Below are 14,498 nucleotides of genomic sequence, written 5' to 3'. Positions count from 1 at the left end.
AAGACGTACTAATCTAAATCCATTATATGAAATCAAATTACATAGCTTTACCTAACAGCTTTGCCCTAAAGACTTACTCTTTAGTACCTACAATTTGATTCACGTCTGCGACACAACAATCCTCAATTACTCCAGGGATCACTTCAATCTCATTGAAGGGATGAAGGTCTTTAACCTAAGATTCAAAGATTGAATCCTTGAATGAGAGATCGGGGATGGTGTGACATGTTAGGTTTTTTCTCTAGGAGATCATCTTCCAAAGAGTTTCGGTTTTGGAATAGTTATAAATCAAATTTGTGTGAAAAATCTCAATAGAATCAACATGACCGCTCGAGCTAACTCACCCATTGCTTTTGCACCTCAAGCGCTTGAGCGATAAAGACAGCTTGAGCGATCTTAAGCGTTTAAGCCCTTTAGACTACTTGAGCGGCCTTGCCCTTTTTAAAAAGTCAAATTTTAAATCATTTTAATTTCAAAACAAAAACCAATTCTCTTTATACCTCAATGGAGCCTAACTTGCAATAATTCAAACCTTTTTATAAGTACTTGTGACTTCGTGGTTGGACAAACAACAACTCTTGATCTTCAATGTAGAGCAAGTCATGATCTAAAAAGACTTCTATGACCAAGCATTAAAAGGAACAAAATCATGAACATATAAACAAGACTCAATGACCTAACATCAATAATCAAAGGCGATCTAAAGTGTATAGTGAATGGTGCGGGTTTATCCAAAAAAACCTATAAATCTAAAACAACAAAGGGAACACATTGGTCACACAAGCATCCTAAAATCTAGCTCTAGGCTATACAAGTCTCTAGAGTGCTCCCAAACATACATATATAGTCCATCACTAAACCCTACACCAAATCACTAGCTCGATTGGAGAAGAAACAAAACGATAAGTCTCATATCAAATATGAGATCAAGGGAAACAACATCAACTGAGACTAGGGAATTAGAGATAAAAGGGGTAAATGTAAATATAATTACACAAAATTAATTAGAAAAAATTATTTTTTTATTTTATTAATGTAAACATATAAAGACTAGCAATTCATACAACCTCACAAAATTTACTTAAAAATGATTCTTGGCTTTATTAATGTTAAAATAAAAATGATTCTTTGGTTTTAGTGACAATTATTATGAGGAATGATTTCAATTTACATAATTTTACAAGATTAATTAAAAAAATGATTTTACAATTTTGTTTCATACTAATAATTAACAATGACCCAGAATCTCACAAAATTTATTTTTCTTAATATAAATGTACAACAAATAAACAAATATATTAATAAAATAAAGTAACAATATTCGGATTTAAAATTTATGGTACAATAAATAGTTGTCTGAATTATATAGGCCAATCTCATTTATCTAAACCAAACCATGCAAATCATCACACTCTTCCATTTAATTACAATACAATAATAAAAATAAAAATAAAAATAAAAATAAATAAAGAAACAATTAAGTCAAACAAAAAGTATACCAAATAAACAAATAAATAAAGTAGAAAATATGGGTTTGTTTGATAAATTTTTCCAAAATAGTTTTCTATTCTCCAAAAGAAAAAAAACCAAAAAAAACATGTTTAGTAACCAAAAACAGTTTTTAAAAAATAATTGTTTTATATTATTTTTATTTGTTTTTTGAAAGCTATTTAAAAAAATAATTATATAAACATATAGAATGATTAAAAATAAAATACTACAAAATAAAAAAAAATTAAAACATATCTAAAAATATTAAAAACTGGTTAAAAACATTTTAGATTTTCAAATAACCTTTTGTTCAACACAACATCATAAAATAATTTTAAAATATTATTCTCAAAAACTATTTTAAAAAATAATAGCCAATAGCCCTATACCTCTCTAATTCTTTCAATTCTTTATAAAAAAAAAATACTTCTTTTTCTTCTCCTCTCTTTGTTGTAGCTGCCACGTATGGGTAGAGTTGGAGAATGAAGATGACAGAAGGAGAGAAAGTGGGGAAAAATTAAAAAAAAAAAAAAAAAAAAAAAGCCCCCTTGAGTTTTTTCCCCTCTTCTTTGTCGTGCTAATCTCCCAAGAAAAAAGGAATAGGATTTCTAGAACGTTCTCTTTACATCTTTCCTTAAAAATAAAATACTATAAAATAAAAAAATTTAAAATATATCTAAAAATATTAAAAACATTTTAGATTTTCAAATAACTTTTTATTTTACGAAACATCATAAAATAATTTTAAAAAATTATTCTCAAAAAATATTTTCAAAAACAATTACTAATATCCCCACACCGCTCTAATCCTTTCCATTCTTCTATCACAAAAATCCTTCTTTCTCTTCTTCTCCCTTTTTTTTTTTTTTTGGTCTCTTTGTTGTAGCTGCCGTGTGTGAGTAGAATTGGAGAATAAGGATGAGAGAACGAGAGAGATGTGTGTGTAAGACAGAGAAAGCGGGGAAAAATTAAAAAAAAAAAGCCCCCTTTGAGTTTTTTCCCGTCGTCTTTGTTGTGCTGGTCTCCTAAAAAAACGGAATAAGATTTCTAGAATGTTCTCTTTACATCATCTTTCCTTAAAAACATCCTCGCTTATTTCTAGAATAAGATTTTTTTAATTTTCCATTAAAAAATTTTGGATTCTTCCCTCAAAAATTCTAATTTTTTATTAAAAAAATTCTAATTTTTCATTTAAAAGTTCTGATTTTTTTCTCAAAAATTTTGATTCTTCCCTCAAAAATACTGATTTCTAATTAAAAAAATGATTTTTCATTTTAATCGTGCATTCTTATCAAATTATAAGGAATTCATGTTTCACAGAACTACTAATTTTATTTATTATTGTCTAAAAATAACTTGTTTTACCAAATTATTTCAATAATTCATTTTATAAAGTCAATGGGATTTATTTATTTTTTTAATTTCTATAAATTCAAGGTATATATATTAAAAAAACATTATAAAATTCCTTTAAATTGAATTTATGATATCCCACTCCCTATCAAGTTCCAAAATCAAGACCAATAAATCCCAATGTCCCCACAGACCCAAATATGATGGTTGATAATCTTGACTCAAAAATAAAATATGATATCGCAACATTACAAATGAAAAGGACTCACCAAATAACAAAAACCAACTACTCCCATTAAAAAAATATAAGTGTAAAGGTTTTTGGCGCCCTTTAACAAAAGAAAATAATCACTGTTTCTTTCCTCACACGTTCCCCTCTATTTTTATTACTCTCTCTTTCTTTCTCTCTGTCTCTCTATAAAAGTCTAATGGACTTTCTCTCTCTTCTGCTTCACTTCCTTATGTTATAGACTTTTCTAGTTTCTACTTCCCTTCAGTTTGTATATTTTGGGATTAGGGTTTCGAGTTTTTGGAGGCTTTACTGGGTTTCAGAGGAGTATGGATCCTGAATCCGCTTCTTCCACCCGGGACTCCAAGCTGGTGATTTTTTTTTTCTTTTTTTTATGAATTGAATTTTCAGTTGGGTTTCGTTTTAGATGAATTTCAATGTACTCGAGATTGTTTAGTTGTTTCTGTAGTTCTCATATTGAATTCTGTTTGATTGTTAGTGTGATTTTTCACATGTTATAGCGTGTTTAACTTGTATTTTTTTGTTTTTTCAAAAAAATTCTGTTCTTAAGGTTTTTCTGATTTGAATTTTCGGTAGGATTTTGTTTTAGTGCAGTTTCCATACATGAAAGTTCGTTTAATTGTTTCTGTAACTAATTGCTTGTATATTTTCTTGCTAAAGTTTGTGCAGTTTTCAGTTGGGTATAGCTTTTTCAAATTTTTTCCTTCTGGATTTGTTTTATATTGTTTTTTTCTGTTACCCATGTGTATCTTCTTTTGCCATTTTTGAGTTGTGTGATTAAATTGGGTGTTTTTTTGAACCCTTGTTGGTGTTTCAGGTTCTGTTTTATTCTTGGAAAAGTGAGGAGAAGGAAAGGGAAATGTTCGAAATTGGCTTCTCTTTTGAAGCATCATTTTAGTTATTTTCCTTTTCTTTCACTGGCTTCCCCTTTCTGATAACCAAAAAATGCTAGTGAAAGAATCTGAAACCTTTACCTTTGATTTGACTCTAATTTTGAAGTTCAGTCTATGTTGGATTATATGTTTAAAGAACTCTACATGGACTCCGAGGTTCTGTTAGGTTCTTTGGGAAAATGAAGAAAAGGAAAGGAAAATGCTCACTTGACCTTGTTGGAATCTTAGACCTTGACCTTCATGTTGATTTTAGTTCACTTGAAAAGTTTGGAGAGGATTTGAAGTTTGGTCTTTTTGTAGCCTAACAAATTCATCCAGAATTTTGCTTCTGGGATTCTTGGTCTGCTGCCTATCAAAAGTTTTTTTTCCTCTTTTAATTTTTTTTTTATACTTATTTGATAGAGGTCTAAAAGAAATTAGTGGTCTAGATTTAAATAAGTTTGAAGTCATAATTTGTTTTTAATAATCTCTTCTTGGCAAGCAAATGGGCCTTTTAGAGTAACCATCATTTCAGTGTACCAAGATTGTTAAGCCATAAACTCATTTTTTTCCTTCTTTTTCACGTGTTTTAATTTCTTCTTTTTCTCGTGTTTTAATTTTCAAATTTAGAGGTTTAACTGTTACCCCCATGTTTGTAGAGGTTCTTAGCACGAGAGGAGGTTAGCCACATGGATGGTGGACATTGGAGAATAATTTAGTAAACTGTAGTCCTGAGGGATCAAAGTGTTGGGCATAGGTTTGTTTGGATTTTTGGAAGGTGTGAGGGAAAGGATAAGAGAAAAAATTGAAAGAAAAGCAAGATGGAAAATAAACTACAAGTTTGAGCCAACTAAGTTCTTCTCTTCCTTTTTTCCTAGTTTCTTTAGAACGAGGAGTTTTAAGATGTGTGATTTTCCCTGCACTTCCCATCATATTTTCTTTTGCTTTCTGTTTTTCATTACACCCAAATAAGATGAATTGATTTTCCTGTTAATTTTTTCTTCTCTCTCAGATTTTGAGATCCAAAATAGCCTTAGCAAATTCCAAGCTGATGAATTGTGAGCTTTGGAGTTTGGTTGTATGAGCCACTTTGGGGCCTTTCTTTTGGAGCCTATGGACACTTGCTAGCCGGCAGGTGCAAGCCTAGCTAATAGGACACCTCTAAAGCCTTGTAGCATAAGAGCCTTCTGGTGTGAAATGTGCTGCATGTGAAACATATTCAAAGTTAATGAACTTTCAACTTGATTGAAACATGTTGAACACATGTTTGGTCTGTCCCACCTTGGGAAAAAGTCTAACTCTTAACAACCAAATTAAGACAAACGTCCAAATTTAGCTACTAAATTAAAACTTCAAACCAATCTGCAGATCCACATGGGAAGTGCAAACATGGATATTGGCATTCTTATTTTTTACTAATGTTTTGAGTTACTAAAGTCATTTCCTTCTTATCTTTGTTAAGGCTCTTTTAAACATCAAAAAAAGGGGGGAAATGCTGAAGGAAAGAAAAACGCTAAAAACAACTTGAGAAAGGAATACATATTTTTTTTTTTTTTTTTTTTTGAGATTCTAAGGAAGTTCTAAAGAAGCCTAATATTTCCATTATATTGGTTGTGTTAATATGCCTGTATATCATTCTGCTGGTTCTGGATGAAACTCAGGATTGTTTAATGAGCATATAAAGCATTGATAGTGATTCCATAAATTCAATCTGCTTGATAATGTAAATGAGTTTTATTTTTAACAGAGTTTCACTTAAAAATTTTCCAAAATTCTCAGTCTTACTGAGTGCACTTCACATTAACATTTTCATTTGTAGAATGCAATTATAGCCTCATTTTTCCCAAAAAACAAGTCCTTCTCAAACTTTGTATCTTTATACAAAATGCTTTAAGACAATTTTGTCTGAATATTTGGTTATTCTTTTAATCCTACATCTGTGGAAAGAAAGTTGATATAACCATTTATAACAAAAATATTTTAATTAAACAATAAAATATTAGACAATTGTTACTTTAAATTTTATCTTCTGTCTAAATCTCTTGTCCTTTTTTTGTATGCATTTCAGGATTTGGTTTTATTTTGTCTTGGATGCAATTTTTGTCACTGTAATCATTCTCCTTTTTACTTCTATCCCTTTTTTTGTTTTCATCTTTGTATCCATCTGCTTGAATGTTTCTTCTGACATTTGTTGGTGTTACTTGACTTTCGCTTTTTATATTATTTTTAATATCTTAAACTGATGTTTTAGTCTGTCGTGCCTTTACCTTTAGCATCAATTTCTTTTCAATCCTTTTAAGATCCTTTGACTGGGACAACCGTTTTCTTTGAGTCTCCTTGATCACCCTTTAATGTTACTTTCAACATGTTTTTGTTTCATTACTTTAATTTAGAAAAAATTGTAACCACATTTTTTCTTGTCATAATCTCAGAAATTGTATACGACTACTTTATGTCTGGCATATCAAAGTTTTGGGGTCGTATATGGTGACCTAAGCATATCACCAATCTATGTTTACAAAAGCACATTCTCAGGGAGGTTGAGACTTCACGAGGACAATGATGAAATTCTTGGGGTACTTTCTTTGGTTTTCTGGACTTTGACTCTTATCCCTCTCTGCAAGTACATTATATTTGTATTAGGAGCAGATGACAATGGTGAAGGTGCTCCCAAAGACTTGGATAAACCTTCTATGAACTTTTTATATACAGAAATAGATTTGGACTTCCTTTTGAATTCCTTATAGAGCCTTGTTGCTGCAGGTGGAACATTTGCTTTATATTCATTACTCTGTCGGCATGCGAAGGTGGGTCTTTTAAGCACTTTCCATGCATCAGATGACAACACATCCTTTTACAACTCTGGACCATCTTTGAAGGAGACTAGAAGCAGTTCTATTTTGAAACAATTCTTTGAGAAGCATTGGAGTTCTCAAATTGTATTATTGCTATTTGTGCTTCTGGGGACTGGCATGGTTATTGGTGATGGTGTCCTGACCCCATCAATGTCAGGTAGTTTTTTTATTTTCCAAGATTGCATGGATTGCATTTGAATTTTCCAAGAAACTAAGAAATAGAAGCATGATCAAAGAAGTCATAATTTATCACACAGCGAATTATTTTGGTGCTGTTTTCTCTGTAGAGCCATCAAATAAGATTCTTAAGGTTTGGTGATTTGATATTGTCCCAGAATTAATTGCAAAATATTAAGCAGTTTTCCTATAACTAAACTGCACTGATTGATTTATTTCTTTTCTTTGTCGGAGTGATTGCTTTCTATGACAATTAATGAGTTATGATTTTGTTTATTTTTTGTTTATCAATTTTCTTATTTATTTGTTTATATTTGGTTATTACAGTGCTTTCTGCAGTTTCTGGTGTTAAAGTCAAGATTCCGAATCTACATGAGAGTAAGTGAAATTAGCATTTTGCTTCTTATTGTGGGAGAATATGGTTTGAATTTTAATCTTCATCAGATTAAGGATACCAGTTCATGATTTCTTTTGTAGTTAAAGATATACATTGTAAAACTATAACCAAATAGAGTGATCAGGACACCTTAATGAAAATTGCTATAAAATTTCCTGCATTTTGAACTAGAATTGGTGTTTTTCTAATTTTCTACAGGTTTACACTAGTGTAGCAGTGCCTTTATGATCAGTATTGTTTAGTTGTATTTTCTTAATGTAGTTTCTTACTTGCAGATTATACTGTATGCATTGCTTGTGTGATTTTGGTGGGACTGTTTGCCCTTCAGCACTATGGAACGCATAGAGTGGGCTTTCTTTTTGCTCCCATCCTGATAGCCTGGCTGTTAAGTATCAGTGGGGTGGGAATTTACAACATACTACACTGGAATCCTCACATTGTCAGTGCTCTGTCACCATATTATGCATATAATTTTTTCAAGGAGACTGGAAAAGATGGATGGAGATCTCTTGGAGGCATTGTCCTTTGCATTACTGGTTCGTTGGTTTCTCCTCCTATTACTCTGTTCATTCTTTAGTAAGATTTTCTCCAGAATAAGTGAAAGATCAAATTTCCATCAGGTGCGGAGGCCATGTTTGCGGATCTTGGTCATTTCTCTCAGATATCTATCAGGGTAAGGTTTTTTCATCAGTCCCTTGTAATTTGGTAATGAGTTTAAAACAAATAAGTGACTTCAAAGTGCCTGCCAATAATCTTTCTTGTTCTTTTATAGGTTTATAGAATATAATTTAGCATACAATTATTATTTAGCTTTCTTAGGTTGGTGTTTGAAACGAATTTCTCTGGACTATTTCTAGTTACAGATTGTGTTAACTAATATAATTACATGAGTACTGATGACAAAATGTTGTTTTCTGATGAGCAGCTTGCATTCACACTATTTGTGTACCCTTGCTTGATTCTGGCTTATATGGGTGAGGCTGCTTATCTTTCCCAGCACAAAGAGGACCTTCAGAGCAGCTTCTACAAAGCCATCCCTGGTAGGTGCCAACTTTTATACCTTTCAAATCAAGATATTATTATGATTACTATTAGTATTTCTATGCACACCATATTTTTTTGCTAGAATCTCAGTCTTGAAACAGTAATCACATGGCTCTACTTTGAAAAATTTGGCTCCAAGCAAACTGGAATTTTTACCTCACTTTTAAAAATTAAGCAAGCAAGATTAATTTGTATTTGGGAGAAGAAAGTTAAGTTTGATTGCCACATATAACAGAGGGTAATTTATTGGTAACTTAAAATTTTCAGGATGGCAGAACTCTCATGACACTCATAAATAGGGTAAGCGCATGTTTTAGAAAAGTTGCCATTTATAAGTGGAGAAAGGAAGAGATCATGATAAAAGCATATCTGATGGCTTATATCCTCAGTTTGATTTCTCATGCTGCTAAACTTTGTTGCTAAGTATCCGTAAGCTAAACTAAACATTTTACCTTCCCTCTTTTCTCTGCATCCAAGAATTGGTTATAGAAATATTTCTGTTGGGCCATATTCCATGATTCCTTGTTTTGTCCATCCAGAGGTTATATTTTGGCCGGTCTTTATCATAGCGACTCTTGCAACAGTGGTGGGAAGTCAGGCTGTTATTTCCGCTACGTTCTCTATCATCAGCCAGTGTAGGGCTTTGAGTTGCTTCCCACGTGTTAGGATAATACATACATCAAACCAAATACATGGGCAGATTTACATACCTGAGGTGAACTGGATTCTAATGTTCTTGTGCCTTGCCGTTGTCATTGGCTTCAGAGATACTGACATGATAGGCAATGCTTATGGTACATACTTCCATCTCTGTCTCTGTTTCCCCACCTCTCCTTACAGACACCCCCAACAATTTAGAAATCTAATAATATGAGTATTTTCCCTTTCTAGTATTTCCATTCTTTGTCAAATTAGCATTTTGACATGTTTGTCATTTTCTACCAGGACTTGCGGTAATCATTGTAATGTTGATTACCACCTGCTTGATGTTTCTTGTAATTGTTATGGTTTGGAAGCGAACTATTTTGGTGGCAATCACATTTGTGATCATTTTTGGATCCATAGAGTTGCTCTACTTCTCCGCATGCATAACCAAAGTCCACAAAGGAGGCTGGGTCCCTATTGTTCTCTCCCTGATAGTTTTATTTTTTATGAGCATCTGGCACTATGGGACTTTGAAGAAACGTTCTTTCGAGTTGCAGAACAAGGTATGCCTGGATACGCTCCTAACACTGGGGCCAAGCCTTGGCATAAATCGTGTTCGTGGTATTTGCCTAATCTACTCCAATGTGGTCTCAGGGGTCCCACCAATGTTTGCTCACTTTGTGACCAACTTTCCTGCCTTCCATGAGATCCTCGTATTTGTGACTATTCAGTCTCTTACAGTTCCAAAAGTTCCAGCTGAGGAGCAAGTCCTTGTCAGCCGCATTGGCTCACCAGAATATCGTCTCTTTCGGTGCATTGTTAGGTATGGTTACAGAGATGTAAGGAAGGATACTTATGCTTTTGAGGGTCATGTGCTAAATTCCGTGGCAGAGTTTTTGAAGGGAAATAGTGATGGTTGTGTTGAGAGTGGAGCATATGGAGGTGAGATGACTATGATTCGGCAGCCATCAAGCCAGCTGGTGGATGCGGTTATCAGGCAACCAGAGAATGGAGCTGCGACTGGGACAAGCCGGAGAAAAGTGAGATTTTCAACTGTGGGACTCAACAAGGAAGTGGAAGAACTTGAGGCAGCAAGGGAAGCTGGACTGGCATACATGATGGGTAATACCTGTGTCATGGCAAGTGAAACGTCTTCATACTTGAAGAAGTTTGTGATCGACATTGTATACGGGTTCTTGAGACGAAACTGTCGCCGTCCAGCAACTTCACTTGGGGTACCTCACACCTCTCTAATCGAAGTTGGAATGGTTTATCGGGTCTAACATCATATGGTAAAATTGTTGGGCCTGTTGCATTCTTTCTTTGCAACCAGGGAACATGGAATAGAGGTGGATTGACTTCTTGTAGGCAGGGGGGTTGTTAGTGAGAATTCAGGGTGTGATTCTTGTGGGTTAATGCTGGTGGAAAAGGTCTTAGGAAACTACTTGTGTTGGTGAATAGAAGACAAAAGTGGGAGAGGCATCTTGTCTTACAGGGAAAATTGATAACAAAGAACAGGGTTATAGAAAGAACTACACTGATTGCAATTAATTGTTCACGGATGAGGGAATGACACTTGGTGTACATGTTTCTCTGTTTTATAGAGAGGGCAGTTTTAGGAGGCTAGGAGCATTGCAAACTTGAGCTATGTAACTAAAGAATTGCGTGTTATTATGAAATTTTCATTCTGCCCCCTTTCTCTCTCTCTCTCTCTCTCTCTCTCTCTCTCTCAGTATTTAAGAATGATCTAATCAATGAAGCCATGTCTTTGATTCAACAGAGCCTACTCCTGCACAAACACCACGGACTCTTCTGCTTTTGTGAGCCAGGTATAAAGCAAAATATAACTGTTGAAACTCTTGTGATTCCTTCAAACATTCGGTTGGAATGGGGTCACCTCCCTATCATTTTCATAGCAAGAGCTGTCTTCAACCAGAAAAGGAAAAGGAGGTGGCCATGTTGGGAGAAAGTTGTTGAGATTCTTCCTTACAAATAATATTTATAGGAATGGATTTTTATGAAACAACTTGTAATGGTTCCGTAGTCCATTCCAAAGTTAAAGTAGAGGGAGATTGGATTCCCACTTGAGCTTCCACTAAAAAAAATGTCACTCAAAAGTTTTAAAAAACATTTAAAAAAAAAAAGAGAAAACATGAATAGTATTTCCTAGATCATAATAATCATTTCATTTTCAAAATATTAGACCCTATTATTGGATGTGGGTAACTTAACTTGGCAAGTGGTCTTAAATTTAAAAGAAAAAGGAAAAAGGAGTGGGATGAAAATTAAAATAGCACATTACTTGATCATTAATTTAAGTATGTCCCACCACAATCGAATGGAAAGAAGATTGTGATTGTGAGAGAGAGACAAACGTAATTCTCTTTTCACATACCACCTAACTCTATGTCGGTTTTGGGAATTTTGAAGGAAAATAAGGAAAGGGAAAGGAAAAAAAAAAAGATGTGAAAGAAAATAAAATTAAATTTAAGCCTCTATAATTTAAAAATAAGTTATATAATTTAAAAATATATCTAGATATCAGTAGCAAACATCTCACCACCAATTCCCAAAAACAACACAAAGAAATAAACGCTCTCTACATTTTGAGAAACGTTAGGTGAAATGCCTACCAACAAAAACCAATATCCCTAAATTGGGCTTTGAACACACCAAATCTATACAAAATTTGATACCCAAAAAGACAAAAAAAGAGCACATATTCCTCCAACTCTACATAGGGCCCTACCAACAACTCAAAAAATACATCCAATTTGGACAGACCCATATGCTCAATTGAAAAGGGAATTATGCATATATGCAGAAATGATCTCTACTTATGGAGAAAGGATTGTTCCTTCTTCAAACCAAAAAAATTAAGTACAGATCTCTCTCAAACAATGTAAACCGTAGCAACAATAATCACATGAACAAATTCTCCAATCCACAAAATTCCCAGAGCTCTGATTCCACTGAACTTCACCGAAACTTATCAAAGAATACAACACAACTTGTATGGATATTATTCATTGCTTCAACCCACAACCAATTTACACAAATCAATACAAAAATTTAACACCCACGAGGAAAATCCCTAAATACAACACAAACAAATATACCCAAGAGGCTTAATTAAACATTGGCTGAGTTGTCTGGCTTTTTGTGGGGTGGAGGTGGTGAAGAAAAACCTTCACCACTGCCTGGTGGCGGAGTGGGCACCCCAAAGACTTGCACATTGGCGAACGCCTCCTTTCTGCCTTTGGTTTTTCCAAGGAAGTAACACCCAAAACCAAGTATTATGGAGAAGAGAATCAGAGGGAGAGAAATCACCACCTCCATACCCATGGCTTCCTTCTTCTTCAACTGAGAATAGAATCGGAGGCAGCAGCTTTGAGAGGAGAGATGGAGGGTAGAGAGAGTTGGGAGCTTTTGGGAGAGAAGGACTGCAGAGGGAGAATTTAATAGAACACGCAACGGTTGGCTTAACGTTCAATCTTCCAACGGATACTTTTCATGTGGGCCACCTTAGAATGTGTGCTTTTAAAAAACTGTACTATTTATTTTAACGTCATTTTAAAAATGGAGAGAAAAAATTGATATAGTACGTGCTTCTTGAAGTAAATTTAAAAAAAGGAAAAATAATATTTTTTAATAAATAAAAATTTAATTTTTTTTTAATAAATAAAAATTTAATTTTTTTTTTAAGAATGCAATGTGTAATATTGCAGGAAGGTGGTGGGTTTATATCATGGGTCAATTCCGAACCAAAAATTAGCTGAGATTGTAAGCCAATATCAGCAATCTTGATTCTTCACCTACCTACCTCATGCTTTTCCCTTTTCCCTTTTCTTTTTTTTTTTTTTTGAAATAAAAAAATCAAAGAAAATGATGCCCAAACTCTTAACCTGGACGTTGCTTCTAACGGGCTGCATGGTAGAAGTTGAATCATTGGGCCAATTACAAAATTTAATCTGGGCGAGCAGGGGCCCATAAACCCATTGATGGGCTTTGGAACTTGAGTGGGTTAAAAATGAAATGACTTCCATTTTCTATAGAATCATGACTTCTATTTGCCACAAACAAAGTATCCTTTAGTTAATAAAATTAAAATCTAAATCCCGTTTGCTAAATAGAGAATATTTAGGTTATGTTTGGTTCTCGAAAAATTTGAGGGAAATAAAATAGAGGGGAAAAGTGAAAAAAAAAATAAAAACTGAAGAAAAATAAAAAAATAATTTTAAAATTAATAAATTATTTTTATATGTTTCTTCAAACTCATTTAATATATTTTTCTTCATTATATAAAAATTAAATAGTTTTAAAATACACAAAATTTTGAGTTATTTTAGTTATATATTATTTTCTTTTGTGTTTTTTATAATGAAATCAAATATGAGAAAATCATTTTCCTTAACATTTTTTTTCTTTTGTGTCCTAGGAGCCAAACATTGCCTTAAGGAACACATATGAGTAAATGAAAGAAGGAACCTAAATGAAAACTTTACTAGATGGATTACAAATTATTTTCAGCCTTAAGGGGGGTGTTTGGTAAAACTTAATACTTATTGTTTAATGATTTAAGTTGACTTTAAGTTAAATTATACTTAAATTGTTGACTTAAAACCTATTACTTCATTCTTACTTTAAGTTTTAAGGTTGTTTGATAAAATTAACTTAAAATTTATTTTAAATCATTAAATTGACAAATTCGTCTTCATAAATTATAATTAGGGTAAAGGAGGTTGAGTAATGGTGAAGGTCGTGGAGTAACAAAGGAAATCGCGAAGGTAATGAGAACGAATGAGAGTAAAAAGGTAAAATAAAAATGTGGAGTTAAGAATAAGTTAATTATTTTTTCTTGTTACTTCAAGTTGTTTTTAACTTTAAGTCATAACATTAAATTATTTAACTAAACATACTTAATTTATTTAATAAATTAAATTAAATTATTGAATCAATTTAAATTATTAAATTGATATACCAAACACCCACTATATATATATGAGAGAGAGAGAGAGAGAGAGAGAGAGAGAGAGAGAGAGAGCACTTAAGGAAAAAATTGAAAATATTGAGAAGACAAAAATCTCTTTTGAAAAGGAAAATGGGGAGTTGAAAAAGAAAAATGAATGGTTAATATCCTCTCTACAAAAGTTCTCAAATGGTCTAAAGACTTTTGATATGATTTTGGCAAGTCAAAAGTACATTTTTTATTAATAAAAAAAAGGAGGGGCTAGACTACAAGACTTACAAAAATAAAACATATTTTAAGAATTATTTTGTAAAGGAAGCCTTTAGTTTTTCACCTTCAACCATTTGCAATCTTTGTGAAAGAAGAAGTCACATTTGTGATAATTGTCCCTTAAGAAAATCTCCTCATGTTCTTCAAAACTCTAAATTATTTTGGATTCCAGATG

At 32.9% G+C, this 14,498-nt stretch overlaps 2 protein-coding genes across 2 annotated transcripts; one reads left to right on the top strand and one right to left on the bottom strand.

Annotated features, from left to right (window-relative positions):
* The first annotated feature begins 3,251 nt into the window (after positions 1–3,251).
* On the top strand, positions 3,252–10,779 carry LOC117924270 (probable potassium transporter 13). Its single transcript, XM_034842865.1, has 9 exons — positions 3,252–3,444; positions 6,399–6,630; positions 6,730–6,978; positions 7,326–7,376; positions 7,671–7,931; positions 8,016–8,068; positions 8,321–8,435; positions 8,979–9,233; positions 9,385–10,779. The coding sequence occupies exons 1-9, from the start codon at positions 3,403–3,405 to the stop codon at positions 10,365–10,367; spliced, it is 2,241 nt and encodes a 746-aa protein (XP_034698756.1). The 5' UTR covers positions 3,252–3,402; the 3' UTR covers positions 10,368–10,779.
* A 1,142-nt stretch (positions 10,780–11,921) lies between these two features.
* On the bottom strand, positions 11,922–12,522 carry LOC117923973. Its single transcript, XM_034842504.1, has one exon. It carries the CDS (start codon positions 12,427–12,429, stop codon positions 12,217–12,219), a length of 213 nt encoding a protein of 70 aa, XP_034698395.1. The 5' UTR covers positions 12,430–12,522; the 3' UTR covers positions 11,922–12,216.
* Between the last annotated feature and the right edge of the window lie 1,976 nt (positions 12,523–14,498).

Source organism: Vitis riparia, chromosome 10 (genome assembly GCF_004353265.1).
Source record: "Vitis riparia cultivar Riparia Gloire de Montpellier isolate 1030 chromosome 10, EGFV_Vit.rip_1.0, whole genome shotgun sequence".
Classification (NCBI taxonomy): domain Eukaryota; kingdom Viridiplantae; phylum Streptophyta; class Magnoliopsida; order Vitales; family Vitaceae; genus Vitis; species Vitis riparia.
Note: the sequence above shows the minus strand (reverse complement) of the source record. Positions and strands in the feature narration are given on the sequence as shown.